General features: G+C 50.0%; 5 protein-coding genes across 5 annotated transcripts; 2 read left to right on the top strand and 3 right to left on the bottom strand.

The window, feature by feature from the left end:
• The first annotated feature begins 1,967 nt into the window (after positions 1 to 1,967).
• On the top strand, positions 1,968 to 7,920 carry LOC4813949 (agrin). The gene is made up of 4 exons (XM_001354073.4): positions 1,968 to 3,606; positions 5,903 to 6,923; positions 6,995 to 7,192; positions 7,259 to 7,920. Exons 1-4 carry the CDS (start codon positions 3,450 to 3,452, stop codon positions 7,800 to 7,802), a joined length of 1,920 nt encoding a protein of 639 aa, XP_001354109.2. The 5' UTR covers positions 1,968 to 3,449; the 3' UTR covers positions 7,803 to 7,920.
• Exo70 (exocyst complex component 7) lies at positions 7,868 to 11,453 on the bottom strand. The gene is made up of 8 exons (XM_002135208.3): positions 11,308 to 11,453; positions 11,091 to 11,256; positions 10,517 to 11,031; positions 9,504 to 9,568; positions 8,711 to 9,441; positions 8,337 to 8,659; positions 8,142 to 8,275; positions 7,868 to 8,075 (listed from the first exon to the last, which is right to left on the bottom strand). Exons 1-8 carry the CDS (start codon positions 11,353 to 11,355, stop codon positions 7,973 to 7,975), a joined length of 2,085 nt encoding a protein of 694 aa, XP_002135244.2. The 5' UTR covers positions 11,356 to 11,453; the 3' UTR covers positions 7,868 to 7,972.
• mtrm (matrimony) lies at positions 9,621 to 10,445 on the bottom strand. Its single transcript, XM_015187997.2, has one exon. The coding sequence runs from the start codon at positions 10,344 to 10,346 to the stop codon at positions 9,735 to 9,737; it is 612 nt and encodes a 203-aa protein (XP_015043483.1). The 5' UTR covers positions 10,347 to 10,445; the 3' UTR covers positions 9,621 to 9,734.
• A 47-nt stretch (positions 11,454 to 11,500) lies between the features above and the next one.
• Oseg1 (intraflagellar transport protein Oseg1) lies at positions 11,501 to 15,828 on the top strand. Its single transcript, XM_001354070.3, has 11 exons — positions 11,501 to 11,663; positions 11,722 to 11,952; positions 12,018 to 13,472; positions 13,533 to 14,015; positions 14,073 to 14,347; positions 14,409 to 14,556; positions 14,629 to 14,829; positions 14,894 to 15,014; positions 15,078 to 15,234; positions 15,296 to 15,573; positions 15,633 to 15,828. Exons 1-11 carry the CDS (start codon positions 11,599 to 11,601, stop codon positions 15,726 to 15,728), a joined length of 3,510 nt encoding a protein of 1,169 aa, XP_001354106.1. The 5' UTR covers positions 11,501 to 11,598; the 3' UTR covers positions 15,729 to 15,828.
• Positions 15,747 to 17,654, bottom strand: LOC6900886 (NADPH-dependent diflavin oxidoreductase 1). Its single transcript, XM_033381585.1, has one exon. It carries the CDS (start codon positions 17,575 to 17,577, stop codon positions 15,826 to 15,828), a length of 1,752 nt encoding a protein of 583 aa, XP_033237476.1. The 5' UTR covers positions 17,578 to 17,654; the 3' UTR covers positions 15,747 to 15,825.
• Between the last annotated feature and the right edge of the window lie 139 nt (positions 17,655 to 17,793).

Raw genomic sequence — 17,793 nt, 5'->3', positions numbered from 1 at the left:
AACGTGTATATGGATATAAATGTTCTCAACGTTTCCGCTCGTTTTGTTTTAGCATTTAAAAAAAGCAACAAACTAATTAATTTGTATGCTAGCCAATAATTTATTGAATCATTTATTGATTCATTTATTAGGTAAAATTATATGTTCTTTTAAAACTCTGCTGAAAGCAACAGAATATATTATCGAATTTTTTGTCTGTGACTTTGATATATAGAAACCTTAATTCATTTAAATATGAATCAATGCACTATTTATGCTTTTAGAGTAATCTTAAAGATTTAGATGATTTAATCTTGAAACTAAACTGAAACTGAAGAGTGTTACCACGTTTTGCTCCCACGCCTCCTATGTGTATATTAGAGTAGGAGAAGCCCATTATCATTTTGCGTTAAGTTAGGATCACATTAGAAGCAAGCACATGTAAGCCCTAGCAAGAAATACGGTCCTGTGGATAATTAAAGGTCACTCAAGAGCAACCTCTCGCCTTTATTATACGGCTATCATGCCTACAACGACACAATAAATACAAAAATGTTGCTTAAGGATGAGCGCGGCCCATCAAGCAACAATCCAACAGGCGTTAAGAAAGTGCCCGGAAGAAGGACCTCTAGGATGATATGATCCTCCGCCTCCCCATTTAATTGGAGCTCTGGCACCGCATTTATATAATACGTATACGACGAGTAATAATCGTTGTACTCGTACTCGAATCTTGTCTTTTTCTTGATGCGGCGTCACAGCCACCATCCACAGAGGCTGTGATTAGAGCCGCATCGTAGAAAACCCGCAGAACAGGTGCGTGGATGGAGGATGGGATGCCAGCTTCTATCTTTTATTATGGCCATTTCTTCGCACACAATCTTTTTAATATGCACTGCCGCCAGTGCAGCTACAATTTTCACTTTCCATTTTATTGGCAGCCCCGCAGGCCGCAGCAGCAGCAGCAGTAGCGACCGCAGGCAAACGTCAAATATTTGGCCAAAAAGAAATTGCACGGCTGCCAAAAGGTTTTTACGTCTGCCTGGCTTTCTTTTAATTAATTTTTTCGGCTTTTTCTTGTGTGTGTGTGTATGTATGTGTGTGTGTGTGTGTGTGTGCCGCTGTTCGTGTCTCCAGCATTAGTTCTGGACGATGATGGCGCTCAAAAGCCAAGTCATGGCTGTCATATGCAGTTTGGCTCCAAGGCCCCACTGATGGTCGCCGTCCCCGTTGTCTGGCTGCCCAAAAACTAACTGTAAACCATTCACTTACTGACCTCTTTTTTACCGCTGCTGTTGCCGTTTCTGCTGCTGTTGCTGCTGCTGCTGTGCAGCCGCCTCCACCTCCACCTCCACTCAATTTTCTTTAATGCACGCGACTCTCCCGCCGCCATTGATCTGTATGTGTGTGTGTTTGTGTGTGTGACCCTTATTCGCAACGCCACTCAGGCGTAAAATTTATGGCTTTAAAGTCTACAAGTCTATAAACACAGCTTCCAGCTAGCAACGAGAGCTGCACTGCGGCGGCGGCGGCGGCGGCACTGTGGCTGCACTTTCTACTGCAACTGCAACTGCAACCGCATCGGAATCGTGTGGATCGTGTCTATTGGAGAGGAGGAGCACAGCACCGCACTGCACCGCACAGCATGGAGCATGGGAGCATGGAGCGCGGACCATGGCGCATGGAGTGTGTGTGGTGTGGTGTGTGTTATAATTTCAAATGCGGTTCGCCTTTTTGGTTGCATTTGCTGCCACTTTTGGCAAATTAAATTTGTACGCAAAACCGATTAGGCAGCAGCGGCAGGCAACAACATGGCCAAGTTGTTATTTTAAATACCGACAACTCCATTTAATCAATATGCCATGATGCCATGGAACAAGGCGATAGCTTTAGCTTCAGCTTCAGCTCCTCCAGCATATGGGCTCCAGCTCCAGCACCAGCGCTGTGTAAGCGCTGTGTAAGCCAGCGTCGACTGCGCTGCCTTTCACTCATATAAATTTGTTGGCATTGCAAATTCGGTGCCATTCGTCGGCGCATTGTCAAACCTTTCTCTTCGTTTCGCTGGAGCCTGGACTACTACGACTCTACACTCTGCTGTGAGACCGAGACGCACTGGAAGCCAATTCGTGCAACAAAAGAAAAGAAGCAACAATAAGAACGTATAATTTTTTTGAATGTAAAAAATCGGATGTGCGCGTGTATGTGTGAGTGCCGTGCCAGAGAGTGTGTTCCATTCATTCATTGAAAACGTCAGCGCGAAGACAACAACAGCAACAGCAACAACTACAGCTACAACTACAACAATATATAATGCAATCGCTAGCGTCGTCGTCGCAGTAAGCTTCAGCAGAGGCCTACCTAGCATACAGTGGAGAGAAGAGCACAGCACAGCACAGAAAGAGCAGAGCAGCAGCAGCAGAAGCAGAGGCAGCAGCATCAGCAGCGCAGCGCAGAGATCACTTCATATGCGAATCTCAGCGAGCGCGCATCAAAATCAAATTCAAACGGCAAAAGAGTAACGAACTACTCCCCGCCATAGAGGAGCAGCCGCATACAGGGGGAGGAAGCTGTGAAAAGAATTTTTTTTGTGTGCATAATAAAAAGCGATACGATCCAGAACGAACCAACGAACGAACGGACGGAACGGTGTTTAAAAGCATTCTCAAAGCGTAATTGAAATCAAATTAAAGGCCAAACCGTGCAAAAAGTAAGAGAAAAGGCCAGGCACAGGCGATAAAAAAGAAATTATGCTCCATTGTGCGATTGTATGACGAAAGACAGAGAGAGAGGTCAAGTGCTTAGCTTAGCGCAAGAGGAGGAGCAGCAGCACTCCTCATCTAATAGCCAGAAGCTAGAGGAGGGAGGGGAATCAAAGGGGGAAGTAAATAGGCAACGAATGAACTCATAAAAGGGCCAGACCCCAGACCCCAGAGCACAGCTGTGGTGACCACAAGAGAGAGACACAGAAGACTACCGTTAATTCGATCGTTGAAAGAGAGTCATCGAGCGACAAAGCAACATCATCAGTAGCAGTAGCAGCAACAGCATCAGCAGCAGCATCAGCATAAGCATCAGCATCAGCATCAGCGCCCTCCCGCAGTAGCAGTAGCAGTAGCAGATTCTGCGGTAATCTTGCACCAGTTTAAGAGGCGTCTTGTGGCGTGTGGTTTGTGCAGCATAGACATCATAGGAGGTGGAGACCTCTGCCGAGGAAAACTTTCTTCATTTCAACGCGAGTCAAAGTCGTGTCGTGTCGTGATCCGCTGCCGCCGTCGCATAGCTGGTAGTGAACTTGAGAGTGTCTCAAACAGCAGCCACTACAACAACAGTTGCTACTATTTCAATTGTTAACGAGCGAAAGCGCCGTAGTCACGCACACGTCGTTGGATCAGTAGCAGCAGAGCCAGCAGCCAAAGCCAGAGCCAGACAGCAGCAGCAGCAGCAGCAGGAAAGTGCAGTCGACAGTGAAAATGTACCAGCCCCAGAGACAGACAAGGCCCCAGGCCCAGAGCCAGAGCCAGAGCCAGGCCCATAGCCAGAGCCAGCTCTATCCCCAGTTAAGGCTTAAGCGCCAGCTGTTTGGCGCACTGCTGGCCATGTTAATGTTGGCGGCATCCACCACTAATGGTAAGTCATACGCTACACTGCAGGAAAAGTGGTTTCCCCCCAAAAGAGCCTCGAAACAGTCCCCGGATCTAGATAGACCCACAGCTGTGCTATGCTGTGCTGTGTTAGATGTCTGGTAGAAAGGCCGTCGTAGCGTCGTCAGAGCAGCTATTAATTTCTAAGGTACGGAGTGCGGAAAGTGCCTCAAAGTGAATGTAAACTGGCACACATCGCAGAGGCAACGCAACCCAAAACACCCAAGCACTTCCCTCTGTGGCCGCTCTTCGCCCCTCCGTATAGACCACGCACAACATGCTCGTAAATATTTTCGTGCACAATTTGTCCAACATTCAAATAAATTCATTAAAGGCATGCTCCGGCACACAGAGGAGGAGGAGGAGTAGGGAGGCGAATCAGGGGGAAATGAAATGCTGGCCGCACGAACAGTGGAAAAAAGCGGAAAATTGCCTCCTCTGCAGAGGGCCCTTGTAAAGAGGGTTCATTTAGAATCGACTCGACCCCTCGAACCGCAGTGGACCGCAGAGCGGAGCCCAAGTGATTTGCCTGAGGCTCGACATGATCGTTTCTTCGATTAATTGATATCAGTATTTCATCAGAATTGATGGGTGAAAGATCAATTAGCCGGAGAATGTGATTTGAATGAATGAAGCAGCTGGCTGGGATGGTGCCTAATCAATTGCGAAATCACTTGAAAAGTGATTCATGGGGATGGCATGGGTATGGTTCTTCCATTGATCAGAGTTTGGTCTGCACACAGCTTTCCACTGTGCCACTGTGTCCATGATGTGGGGCAGCAGCAGAAGCAGCAGCAGCAGAGCTCACATATCATGTCTCTCGCCAGAGTCCATGTCCATGCCACCAACAGCAGCAGCAGCAGCAGCACAAGCCTCGGCCCAGGGCAGTGCAATGCAATGCGTTGGTTGGTGGCTTTTTCCACTTTTGAAAATTATACGGTGTGTGCTTCGGTCTTTTTTTTTTGCAATTGATGGCATTCGATAGTGCGGAGGACGAGGAGCTGCAGCAGCAGGAGAATGGGAATGAGATTGAAATGGGTATGGAATGGGTAGGGAATGTAGTAGAGCATGGGATTGGGGGTCGCATAGTTTTAATGCGGAATGAACGAATGTCTGCCCCGTAGATCGTTTACATCTGCATTAATTCCTTAACGCCGCTTAATTTTCTCCAGCTTTAATGGCTTCGGAGGCTACTCTGGCCGTCCGTCCACTCGTCTACTCGTCCATCCATCCATTAAGCGGGGAATGCTGTTGTGCTGCGTTTCTTTGAATGCTGAAATGTTGAAATTCTCATCTCAAACAAATTGGAATAATGAACGTGGGTTCAATTATCGCAGCCAAACAATCGTGGCAGCCCCAAAGAGCGCTAATAGATTTTCTACTCTGTGTGGCAGAGTGTCTTCGTCTTCGTCTCCGTCCCCGTCCCCGTCTCCGGTGTGCCTGCCCCCAGTGTGTATGTGTGTGGGCATCGTATCTGTGAGTGCTTCCTCTGTACCAAAACTGGAGGCGGCATCGTCGTTGCCGTCGCTTTCTTTGCAAACAAAACCAACGAAGCCACATCCGACCAAAGACAACAGAAACATTCGGTGCGGTCCGAGTCCAAGTCCGATCTCATAGTCGAACCGGGGGCCGGAGGCAATTAGTGTGAAAATTTCACTTGCAGTTTTTAGCACAGATTAAGCTTACGATTTCTGGCTGGGATTAGCATGAACACAATTATAGATGGAGGTCGTTGATAGTACGGGGTATTTCCTTTCCTCCTACCCCAGCTTCCTATCCCCCAGCCCACACAATCCCGTCTAAATTTCCATTGTACTTCCATATTGTACTTGGAATCGACTCGAAAGACGGCTAACATTTGCCATTTCCCATTTTTCGTTTGTCGTTTGCCGTTAGCGAAGAAGAACCCCCGCTCCACAACGGCAATGGCTATAGAGCAACTCCATAAACTCCCAAATTATTCCGGTTAATGGGGGGTTACATGAGTCGGTCATGCGATCAGTGAGCTGTAGAGTGATGACAGAGGCATAGGCAGGGGGAGCGACAGCGGCAGCGGCAGCGGAGGAAGAGTAAGAGTTCAGCTAGACAGTGGGTCACAAACTGCGCAAAATGTTCTTCAGGCTGGAACTAATCTCAAATTTGTATGCCGCGCAATGCCTCTTCCGCACGCATCTTCCAAAGCCAGCGACTACTCGTAGGAGAGCAAGGGAAAGTTGATCGATGTTGGGATACCCTTTAGATGCTTGAAATGCTTAATAAATCTCTCTCATATTTCCCCCTAGGCGCCGTCACAGACTCCCCCATTAAGATCATCAAGCTGCCTGCCCAGGCGCCTGTCATACGATACCGCAGTGCCGATGCCTCGCCAGATTCGCTGCTAATCAACTACCGCCAGGATGCCCAGCCGGAACTGTCGTCCACCCTGATGCAGGCCCCAGGAGCAGCAGCGGCCGCCCTCGAGAGTCTGCTGCGCGAGGAGACCGAACAGCAGCAGCAGGCGCAGATGGGCAGGCAGAACCGGGCCAGTAGCTCGTCCAACAGCTGTCCGAGATCGTGTCCGCCCAGTCTGACGGTTGGAGCCGAGCCGGTGTGCGGCAGCGATGGCCTGATCTACGCGAATCTCTGCGAGCTGCGGAAGAAGACGTGCGCCCGCAATGGTGTGTCGCTGGTGAAGGACGTGCGGGATGGCTGTGAGCGGTCCAAGGGCTCCGAGTGCAAGCACCGCTGCAGCACGGAGAAGGATCCTGTGTGTGGAACCGACGGGCGCACCTATCTCAATCGCTGCATGCTGCGGGTGCAGTCCTGCCGTGTGGGCCTGGCTGCCGTGAAGCTCTCGCATGTGGGTCCTTGCAGCAACACGAGCGCCATCCGGGAATCCTGTCCCGTGGACTGCAACAGCGCCCCCAAGGACGGACCCATCTGTGCTTCCGACGGCAACGTGTACAACTCCACCTGCGAGATGAAGCTGCATACGTGCGGTCAGGGCGTGGTGAAAACTAGTCGCAAGCACTGCCAGTCGACGAGGATGTGCCGCGAGTCCTGCTGGCGTGTGGCCAGGCCCACTTGCGGCTCCGACGGACGCCTCTATGCCAGCCCCTGCAAGATGCGCTCCTCCAACTGCGGGAAGCACGTGTTCGAGGTGCCCCTCTCGTTCTGCATGCCCCAGGAGCGGCACGGCAGTGCTGCGGACGCCTGTCCCACCGAGTGTCCCAAGGCCGAGGCAGATTCCCCCTCCCAGTATGTGTGTGGCAGCGATGGCAACATCTACTCGTCCCTGTGCGAGCTCAAGATGCTCAACTGCGGGTAACTCTTGCACTAATCCTTTAAAGCTTTCCCATTCTAATGGAGAAATTCGTTCTCTTCTCTTGTGTCAGACCACAGCGCAAGTCCATTCAGAAGATGAGCATGGACAAGTGCAAGAACCGGCTGATTCGCTGCAAGCAGCTGCCGCCCTGCAAGGACTTCAACAATCTGTTTGGCTCCATCTTCAGCTCGAGGCGGAACGACAAGCTGTGCGGGACAGACGCCAAGACCTACAACAACGAATGCGAGCTGGCCCATGCCACCTGCCTGTGAGTGCATTCCATACCTTCAGCCAGTATTCCCCTCAGTTCCATAATCCCAACGACTTCTTGCAGACGCGGCGTTAACCTGGCCCACATTGGTCCCTGCACGGATCTGAACACGCCTAGCAAGGATTGCGGAGATGCCTGCACCCGCGCGGACCTCGAACAGCAGCCGGTGTGCGGCTCCGATGGCAACACCTTTGCCTCGATGTGCGAGTTCAAGCGGCGCACCTGCAACCTCCGCGTGGTGGCCGTTTCCTTGAAGAACTGCGCCCTGACCGCCGACTGTGACTCGGACTGCGATGCCCAGCCCCCGAATTTCGTGTGCGGATCGGACAACAAGTTCTACAAGTCAGAGTGTCACATGCGGAAGGAGAACTGCGGCAAGCATGTGTTTGTGGTACCCCTCAAGCGCTGCCTGGCTGCCTTCCAGTTCAAGGGATGTGCCCGCATTTGTCCCAGGGAATTCGAGCCCGTCTGCGGCAGCGACAACAAGACATATCTGAACGACTGCTTCCTGGACATTGAGAATTGTCGCACCAATAGCACGGTGGATGTGCATCACTATGGCGCCTGTGGACGCCCCGAGGCGCCCTCCACTAACTTCCTCTATTAAGGGGAGCATCGTGGCGCCTTCTTTTCACTTGGCATTTAATATTTGTAGGCTATAGTCTTGTATTGTATTTTTTTTTAAAGCGATATTTATTGAGTTTTGAATTAAACCCCCGAACGAACTTACGAGCTTACGGGCGAACGGAATGCACTGGAATCCTGGCCACACCACGTTTAGGCGGAGTCATCGAAGAGCTTGCTCAGCATGGCATTGATCTCGTGCGGCCTGTACTTTACGTATTTGTCGGGATTCTTGCTGAATTGCACGGCGGCATACCTGACGACAAAGTCAAGAGCAAAACATGAGATAAGTCCTTACTATACGTATCGATCCGTGACTTACATCTCGAAGAAGCGATTGTATTTCGGCAGTATGTGCTCCACATTGTCACGCTTGATGCCCTCGCGCAGTATCACATCGGGTATGGAGATGCCCCGCTGAATCTTGCAGGCCTCCTCAAAGTCTTTGTTAAAGTTCTGACAAGAGATTCAACAGTTTATAGAGCAGCAGCAGCAGCAGCAGGATATATATACATACAGAAAATCTCTCCTTGAGCACACTGCGATCCTTGTCCTTGACTTTGCCGGCCACTGGCTTGGGCAGCTCGTCCAGGGAGTAGATACCCTGCAGCATCTTGGACCAGGTCTTCTGATAGCTGGCCTTCAGTTCGCGTATCATTTCCAGATAGCTATGCTCGCAATCCGGCTCCGCCAGAGTGACCAAATCGATGAGGTTCGAGCGCTGCAGGGACTTCAGGATATAGTGGATGTTGTTGAGGCGAAAGAGATGCTTGGTGGCCTGATCGTTGTACTGCTCGCACTTGTTCATAATCGAAAGATTCAGTTCCGCCAGAGCTTTCTCTGCAAAAACAGGAAATAGAGAATAGAATATATATTTCCTTTTCCACTCACTTATGTAAATGGCCAGCAGAGCCTTATTGCGCTCCTCGCCAGGCAGGGCTTTCTTCATCAGTATGGTGTCCAGCTGCGTGGAGTATAGAACATCTTGGGCCAGTATGGAGCCAATCACATCGAAGTGCTCATACAAATGCTCGATAAACCAGATGGTGTTGGAGGTCAGCTCGTGAACGGTGGCATCTTTTGGCACATTGCTCTGGCCTACGATGTTTGTGCTCGACTCGCCCTTGACCACGTCCAGGAAATGCTCCAAGGCCTTGGCCCCCGTATGCTGTAGTTTATTGAGCACCTTAGTGAGCTGTTCACGCTGCGCGGGATCGTAAGTGCGCTCAATGTCCGGCTGCAGTAGGATGACGCGCTTTAGGGCTGAGAATATTCCCAGTGCCGAGGTCCACTCCTTACGGGAGATGCAGCGCATTATGCGCTGGGTAATGGCCTCTGCATCCTTGACCACCAGTTCGATGGCATTGTAGGCGAGCCTAGCAAAGACCTCGTTGTGCTTCGACTGCGGTATAATGTCGTGCATAATGGCTCGCTCCCAGTTGAGCAGCCGCTGCAGGCCCAGCAGCATGACCAGGTACTTGTCCAGCTCCTGGTCCCCATCGAGCAGGTCCTCGGAGGTCAAGTGATCTGAATGGGAGGAAGCCTTCTTAATGGAGAATCCAGTCGATTGCTCAATGGTTTGTGTTGCCCGCAGATACAGCTTATTGGCCTTCCTCTCGAAACTGCAGGGTATTGTGAAATTAGATAAACTCTTGGAATGAATGGGATGGGTATCACGTATTACATTTGCTGTAGTCGCGCTGAGGTGTTCTTCTTGGGCTCCGCTTGGCGCCCGCTATGGCGAGGTCTCTGGAATAAGTTTGAAAATCAACTTGTTTATTGGACAAAGGAAACGCACAAATTAATGTTCATTCTCTTATTGTTTAAATACAGATACATTTTTTTATTTCTTTTGGGAGTACATAAAACACATTTGAAAATCTTAAGCTAAAGTTTGAGATCCGCCAGCGATCCCTTAGAGGGCTTTTATAACGTCTAGAATGCGAGTGCAATCCTCATCGGCGGACAGGCCAATGTTTTTTAAATCGTCCCTCTCCATGGAGGCAAAATCGACCAGATCAATGTGAGCCCTCTCGAAGTTATCCACATATTTCTCCAGACCAACATGCACGAGGACTTGTTTCACATTGGCCCCATGATTGAACACGTACGAGTGATTGGAGGCTATCATGGAGCGACGACGCGATTCGCGGCACAATGAGGTCTCAATATTCGAGTCGTCGGAGAGGGTATCCGAACTGCTGTTGCTCTTACGCTCCCGCTCGGCGCCATCTTCCTGCTTCTTGGATAGAAGGATGACTGGAGCTGGGACCTCCGTTCGGTGCATATGATGCAAATGTTTCTTGATCGGAGGCTTGTTGAAGGGCTTCCCCAGCATGGTCTTCGTGGAAAGCTGCATGGTATTCATACTCTGGATGGGCGACATGTTGGGCGATCGGAAAGCGCCAGAGATCGGAGTGGAGCAACGCACATTCGATGTGTTCACATTCAGGTGGTTCCACCTCATCGTGGGAGTGAGATTAAAGTTGAATTTGGTTTTGTGCGTCGGTGTGCGGCATTCCTCCATTTTTTTTCCACAATTTAATTTAATGACAATTACACTTGGACAATGAAACGCAAGAACGCGCTAATAAAATGGCAATGGCGGCGCGCAATAGCATTCGGAAACTTTTTCGAAGTAGTCCCGTTGCACGAAATGTCAAATAACGCAGAGTTGCATTCGGTTTCGGTACTCACCAAAGCTTCGTGGCCCCAGCTGTTGCTCTTCTGATGATCTTTAAGCAGCTGCAGTGAGCGCAGCACCACATCCCCCCTCTCCGTGGCATAGATGTGGGTGTACTCCCGCATGTTTTGTTCTAGCCAGTGCGAAATCGTGAATAACTCCTCGCGGGTGGTCTGCGACAACTGGCGAAATGAGGTGTACTCATCGCTGGATGAGTCATCTTCAATGTAGATGAGGTCCAGCAGCTCCACTGGCTTTAGTGGGGCACTGTGCTTCTTCAGCAGCATGCTGTAGTGCTGGTTCAGGCCCTCGCAGCCGGTGTTGAAGAGACTGGTGACATTTTCCAGCTCCACACTTTGCGAGTTGTTGTGCAAAAAGTAGTCCATGGCGGCGCGCAGCTTAGCCAGCGCCTCCAGAAACACGGATATATTTCCTTCCAGTGGCCCCTGGTGTATAAGCTGGCACACCTCCTGGGAGATATCGTAGTGGGACAGCACGCTCTCCAGGCAGTTGAGTGTAGCCTCTAGGTCTGAAAAGAGGCGGTGACCAATTAAGTATATGTGTCTTCGATATTTCCGTAGGCCTTACTTTGCTGTCGCTTCTGAAGTTGCTCTGTTTCCTGATATACTGGCAATATAGTTTGCTCTAGATTTCCCAGGCGCTTCTCAAAGATTGTAAGAATGCTGGACATTTGCGTGGAGAGATCATGATACTTGTCCACTCGGTCTTTCAGCAGAGCCAAATTTGTTGCTTCCTGTACAAATCCGCTTTAGTGGGTGCATCATTATATGACAACAGTTCTTACCTTCTCTAATTTGTTGTGCGCCTGCAAGGAACTGTCCAGATTGTTCATTTTACAGCAAAAGAAGCTAATTATAGCTAAAATGTTGTTAAAATGTACGAAAAACACTTGTAAATCCAGCGATAGCGGTTTTATACTAGTCTATCGCTTATCGATAGTCGAAAGTGTTGAAAAGTGCATTTTTTTCTTGTTGTCATGGAAGCGCAGCTTGTAAACAAATCAAGAAAACAATTTTTTTTTTTTATTAGTACTATGCAGCTCCAGTAAAATAGGACTATTTTTTGCTGTGCAAAAATGCGTGGCGTCCTCAAATGGTTGGAGCGCATAGAGTTCCCAAGTACCAAAGATGGCGAGACCAGGTAGTGTATTTACAGCATAACAGCCTGTTGCTCGCACTGAGAAAGCCATTTCTTGCAGCGTACACAGCGTTTGCTACGCCCCGGATGGCAGCCAATTAGTGGTTGCCGCCGGCGATCGTTTGCTCATCTATAATCCCAGCGATGGATCACTCCTGAATACGCTGAAGGCGCACAAAGACACGGTGAACTGTGTGGCGTATTCACGCGATGGCAAACGCTTTGCCAGCGGAGCCTCCGACAAAATGGTCATTGTATGGTCGCCGCAACTGGAAGGGCTACTTAAGTACTCGTAAGTGGTGGAAATGCTAATGATTTCATTGGGGGAATAGTCTAAAGATATGGATTTCCATACAGGCACGGCGATTCCATTCAATGCATGAGCTTCAATCCCGTCTCGCACCATTTGGCCTCCTGTTCGATGTCCGATTTTGCGTTCTGGTCGGCGGATCAGAAGGCTGTGCAAAAGTACAAAATATCAGCTCGTGTAAATGGCTGCTCTTGGACAAACGATGGCCAGTACCTCATCATGGGCTTAGCCAATGGCACAATCTCCATACGAAACAAGCTGGGCGAGGAGAAGGGCCGCATCGATCGGCCGGGTGGGCCGAACAGCAACGTTTTCAGTGTACAATGTTGCCCAGCGGCCGGGCCAGGTAGTGTGGACACTATTGCCGTGGTAGACTGGAGCCAAACACTCTCATTCCATACGCTCAGCGGTCAAATGATAGGCAAGGAGAGAACCCTGGGCTTTGATCCCCTTTGTCTACAATACTTTCCAAACGGAGAGTTCTGTTTGGTCGGCGGTTGCACGGGCGGCCTTCATTTCTTCACACGCGAGGGGATACGATTGGGAACTTTGGGCGACAGTTTCGACACGTGGATATGGTCCGTGGCGCTGCATCCGAACGGGCAGTCCTACACCATTGGCTGCCAGGATGGAACGCTGGCCTGTTTCAACATAGCCTCGAGTACAGTGCACGCCCTCTACAGAGAACGATACGCCTTTCGAGAGAACATGTGCGATGTGATCATTCAGCATCTGATCTCTGGCCAAAAGGTGCGCATCAAGTGCCGGGATCTCGTCCAGAAAATAGCCATCTATCGCAATCGGCTGGCAGTGCAGCTGCCAGAGCGAGTGGTTCTGTACGAGCTGAGCTCTGGTGAGGATCAACCAATGCACTACAAAGTCAGGGAGAAGATTCAACAGAAGTTTGACTGCAGCCTGCTGGTGGTCTGCGGTCGCCACATTGTCCTGTGCCAGGAGAAGCGCCTGCAGTGCCTGGACTTCATTGGCATCCTGCAACGAGAATGGATAATGGATTCCTTCATACGATATATCAAGGTGACTGGCGGCCCAGTCGGCCGTGAAGGCCTGATGGTGGGCTTGAAGAATGGTCAAGTATTTCGTATCTTTCTCAACAACTCGCTGCCCCTGCTGATCACGACAGCCGTCTCAGCGGTCCGTTGCTTGGACATCAATGCCAAACGTAGCAAAATCGCTGTGGTGGATGATGTTGGCCGTCTGGTGGTGCGGGATATTGTCAACGACACCATACTCTATCAGGACACTGGTGTGAACAGCGTCACCTGGAACACCCATCTCGATACCATGCTCTGCTACACTCATACCACGGGTGGCCTAAGTGTGAGAGTCGGAAATTTGCCGCCTCGAGCCCCGCAGAATATGCACGGCGTGGTGGTGGGTCTGTGTGGGGCCACTGCTTTCTGTCTGCGCGGAAATATAATGCACAACACTCCCCTGGCCTTGGGCTCCACCATGTGGCAATTCATTGAGGCAGGCCTGTTTGAGTAAGTTTGATCATCTTTCGGAATGAATGACCATCTAGAATGCAATCTCTATCGTTCCAGGGAAGCCTACCAGGTGGCCTGCTTGGGAGTGACCACCGGCGACTGGGAGGGACTGGCCCAATCGGCCCTGGAAGCCCTGCATATCAATATAGCCCGCGATGCGTATGTCAAGGTGAGGAATCTGCCGTGGCTCAAGCTGATCAGCGAACTGCGGGACCAACAGCAACGTTCGGCAGTGCCCAAAGAGGTGCTTTTGGGCGAAAACTGTGCATTTGCTGGCAAATTCAAGGAAGCCGCTCGCTTGTTTCTCAAATGTGGACAGACGCCACGGGCTCTCGAGATGTACACCGATTTGCGCATGTTCGATCTGGCCCAGGAGTATCTTAGAGATGGCACTGAGCAGGAAAAGAAGGAACTTGTGCGCAAGCGAGCGGAATGGGCCTATTCCGTGAAGGAGCCGCGAGCTGCTGCCGAGCTCCTGCTTTCGGCTGGCGAGAATCAAAAGGCCATCGATATTGTGGCCGAACAGGGATGGGCGGATGTGTGAGTAGATCCTGGCGTTGATAGATCCTTGCCTGCATACTGAATTGCTTGCTTTAGTCTCTACGATATCGGACGGCGCCTCAGCCTCAGCGATCGCGATGCCTTGGAATCGGTGGCGCAGAATTTGAAGACTCTAAAAGCCCTGCCCCTGGCTGCTGAAATATTCAAGAAGCTCGGGGACGAGGCTCAGGTCGTGCAGTTGCACGTAGAGGTTCGTGACTGGCCGGAGGCGTTTCGTCTGGCGGAATCGTTGTCCGAGCTGCTGCCCACGGTGCACTACCAGCATGGCCAATGGCTCGCCGAAACGGATCAGTTTATAGAGGCACATCAGGGTGAGTTTTCTCCCCAATTGAAGCGGCAATTCGATGTCTTACTTTTCGTTTATTTTGCTAGCATATCTGAAGGCAGGACGGACCAAGGAAGCCAATCGCTTGCTGAAGCAGTTGAGCATCACGGCCATCTTGGAGGAGCGTTATCTAGATGCGAGCTACTTTTACTGGCTACTGGCCAAGCAATCTCTGGACATTTACCATGCAAAGGAGTAGGTTACTATTATTATTACTATTGGCGCGCTACGAACAACGACTGTTAATTTATATTTTTTTGTAAACAGTGAACAGAATCCAATCGATCATAATCTGGCCGAATACAGAAATCATTTGCGCATTGCCAAGGTGTACTATGCCTATGCCGTGATCTACAGCTACATGAAGGAACCCTTCACCACTCACTCGCCCGTCAGTCTGTTCAACGTCAGCCGCTTCATACTTAATGAGGTGGAGCACAAGGGCGTGCCCAAGGGTGTGAGCATGTTGTAAGCCATAGCATTGATCCCCATTGATTGAGGCCACAGGCTCATCTGTTATACCCTTTTCCAGCTCTGTTCTGTTTACCTTGGCTAAGCAGGCGAAGTTCCTGCAGGCCAACAAATTGTGTTTGCTGATCAACAAGCGACTACAGTCACTCAAACCACCGGCCGGAGTACAAGAGCAGATTGATGTAAGTTGCGAGACCAGGAAAATCGATTTCGAATATGAATGAAACTCAAATTTGAATTTCCAGCTAAATTTCCTAAACAGCAAGGCATGCAAAAGTGGCTTCAATGATCCCGAGGAGCTGCTGCCTCTGTGCTACAAGTGTTCTAACTACAGTCAACATTTGAACAGCAATTGCTGCCCGACCTGCAGGCAGGACTACATATTCTCGTTTGTTTCATTTGGTATGTGATTCTGCATTTCAGCAAGGCATGGTCTTTACTAACTTAACTCTTTGCCCCGTAGAAATCCTACCCCTAGTACAATTCTATCCCGAAGTGGATATATCGGATGCCGAGGCCGAGCGTTTGCTACTGGCCCCGGCCAAGCATGTGGAGGATACAGATCCCTTCAACGAAGATGTGGCCAGTGCTTTGCCCTTGAGCTTGGATCGGAATGGTCTGCGTGCCATAGATCCAAATCATGTGCTGATACTCAAGCGACAGGGCAAGAACGTACGAAATGTGTACTATCGCAATATTTTGCCCGATCTACAAGTCACCTATTGCCCACAGTGTCTGCTGGTAATTTTCTATATTATCTATGGTAAATATATGATGAAATAAAATTGATTCATTTGCAGCTCTTCTATGCCGAGGACTTTGAGCTGCAGGTGCTGCAAAAGGGATACTGTCCGTTTTGTCACACATCCTCGGATAAGTTGATGGAAGACTTTTGAGAATGTACTACACGTTCGTTCATAGATATAAGATATAATTTCCGTCCAAAACTGTACAAATAGGAACACATACGAGTACAAGCAATTTCAATTGACCTTACGCCCACGTTTCTTCCTGATACCGTCGCTGCTTGAGCATCAGATCCACATAATCGCCCTGGCCGTCAAGGATCTCGATAAATGCCTCTCGAACTGCCTTGGGCATGTTATTGGAGTTGCCCGCCACATAGATATATGCATTCTGCTCCTTGATTAGTTGCGCCAAATGATGGCCATTTTTCAGAATCTGATGCTGGACATAGACCTTCCTATCCTCGTCCCGAGAGAAGGCATAATGAACCTCCACAAGTTTGTCTTTAGTCCAGGCTTCGAAGTCTTCCTGAAAATGGAAATCTGCAGCCTTATTGCGGCAGCCAAAGAATACAACAAGTGGACCAATACGGGATCCTTTCGACTGGGCATGCAATCGGTTCTGAATGATGCTGCGGAAGGGAGCAATTCCGGTGCCTGGTCCAACCATAATCAGGGGAATTGCCAGATCCTGGGGCCACACCATTGTGCCTTTCTTGACAATGCCACAGACCTCCACTCCCGTCCTTAAGTGTTTCAGCCAGTTGGAGCACAGGCCCAAACGCGGTGTGTGCAAGATAGTCTTGTACTGGACGACGGCCACGAGCAAGTCTAGCGTGGAAGAGGATGCATCCGAAGCTATTGAGTAACTGCGCGGTTGAATCAGTGGCATCATCTCAAAGAGCTGCGATAGCGTCAGCGTGGAAGTCGCATGCCGGAAATCCTGCAAAACCTCAATTAGAGTGCGCCGTGGACGATTCACATAGGCCACCAGATCATCAATGGCTTCGGCGGAGCAGAACTCGGCGAGTTTCTCGCTCTCCATCTCATCGCTGCAATTGTGGCCCAACACTTCGAAGAATCGTTGTCTCGGCTTGGCGCTCAAGTCCCAGACATATTTGGCTGCCTGGACAAGGGTTATGGGCGCGGCAAAGGCCATGGGCAGTGGCATGTCCGGATAAGTAGGCAGCACCTCCACTGCAGTGGTCTCATCGAAGTTCAGTTTGTGTTCCCTTAGCAGCTCAAAAAATGTATTCACCGCTTCATCGCTGTTTTGGGGCTGCAAGTCAAGTACATCGCCAGGCTCCCAGCTGAGATATTCACTCAAGGATTCGAGCTTCAAGAAGCGCACATCCTGAAAGTGACTCTCTGCTGTTGTCCTCATGTTGTCTTTCAGTTTAAAGCTGTGACACTTTTGCTTCTGCGTCCAGGCAAGGTTCTCCAGCCTCACAATCAGGGGCACAGAGCCAGGAAGCTCTTTTACAAGCCACTTGCTCACAGTCTTGTTAGCCCCGTTCTGTTTGCTTTTTTCTATGCCTAGAATAGACTTTAGTGACGTCCAGAGGTCCCTTGTCCAGGTGAGGGATACACCCAAATGGCCATAATCGTGCTGATCGTCACACAACCCCAGCGGACACACAGAGGTGGCTCCCAGGTTTAGCAGCCTCTTGCTTAGCTTCTTGGCAGCGTAATTGAACTTTGGATAGCTGGAGTCCCCGAGGCCCAGGCACGCGAACTGAAGTCCCTGCAAAGATTGGGCCGGTAAACTTCGTTTCAGCAAGAATCGCCAGGCCTGCTTCATGTTATCCGGCTCTATACCGTCCCCAGTGGTGGCCACCACGAACACAACCAGCCGCTCTTCGATGAGCTGCTGCATGTCGTAGTCCTCGAAGGATAGAACGGGGCCATGGAACCCCAGTGGACGCGATTCCCGCCATATTTGCTCAGCCACGTCCTGGGCAGTACCGGTTTGGCTGCCGTAAAGAACTAATAGCCTCATGGTGGACAATTTTGATTTTCTGAGCCGATAAAATTGTTTATTACCAATAGGAGAAGTGTGACCGCGGACTCATTGATAAAATAGACCGTATAGAAATATACCAAAATATACCGTCTTATTTTAAAAATATACTGTAAATATACTAACGAAAAAAAAACGAGGGGGAACGTTGTGAGTTGCTGCGGACACCGCAACTCTACGGTTATACCCGATACT

This window comes from Drosophila pseudoobscura, chromosome X (assembly GCF_009870125.1).
Source record: "Drosophila pseudoobscura strain MV-25-SWS-2005 chromosome X, UCI_Dpse_MV25, whole genome shotgun sequence".
NCBI lineage: Eukaryota > Metazoa > Arthropoda > Insecta > Diptera > Drosophilidae > Drosophila > Drosophila pseudoobscura.
This window is presented reverse-complemented; position numbering and strand designations above follow the sequence as displayed.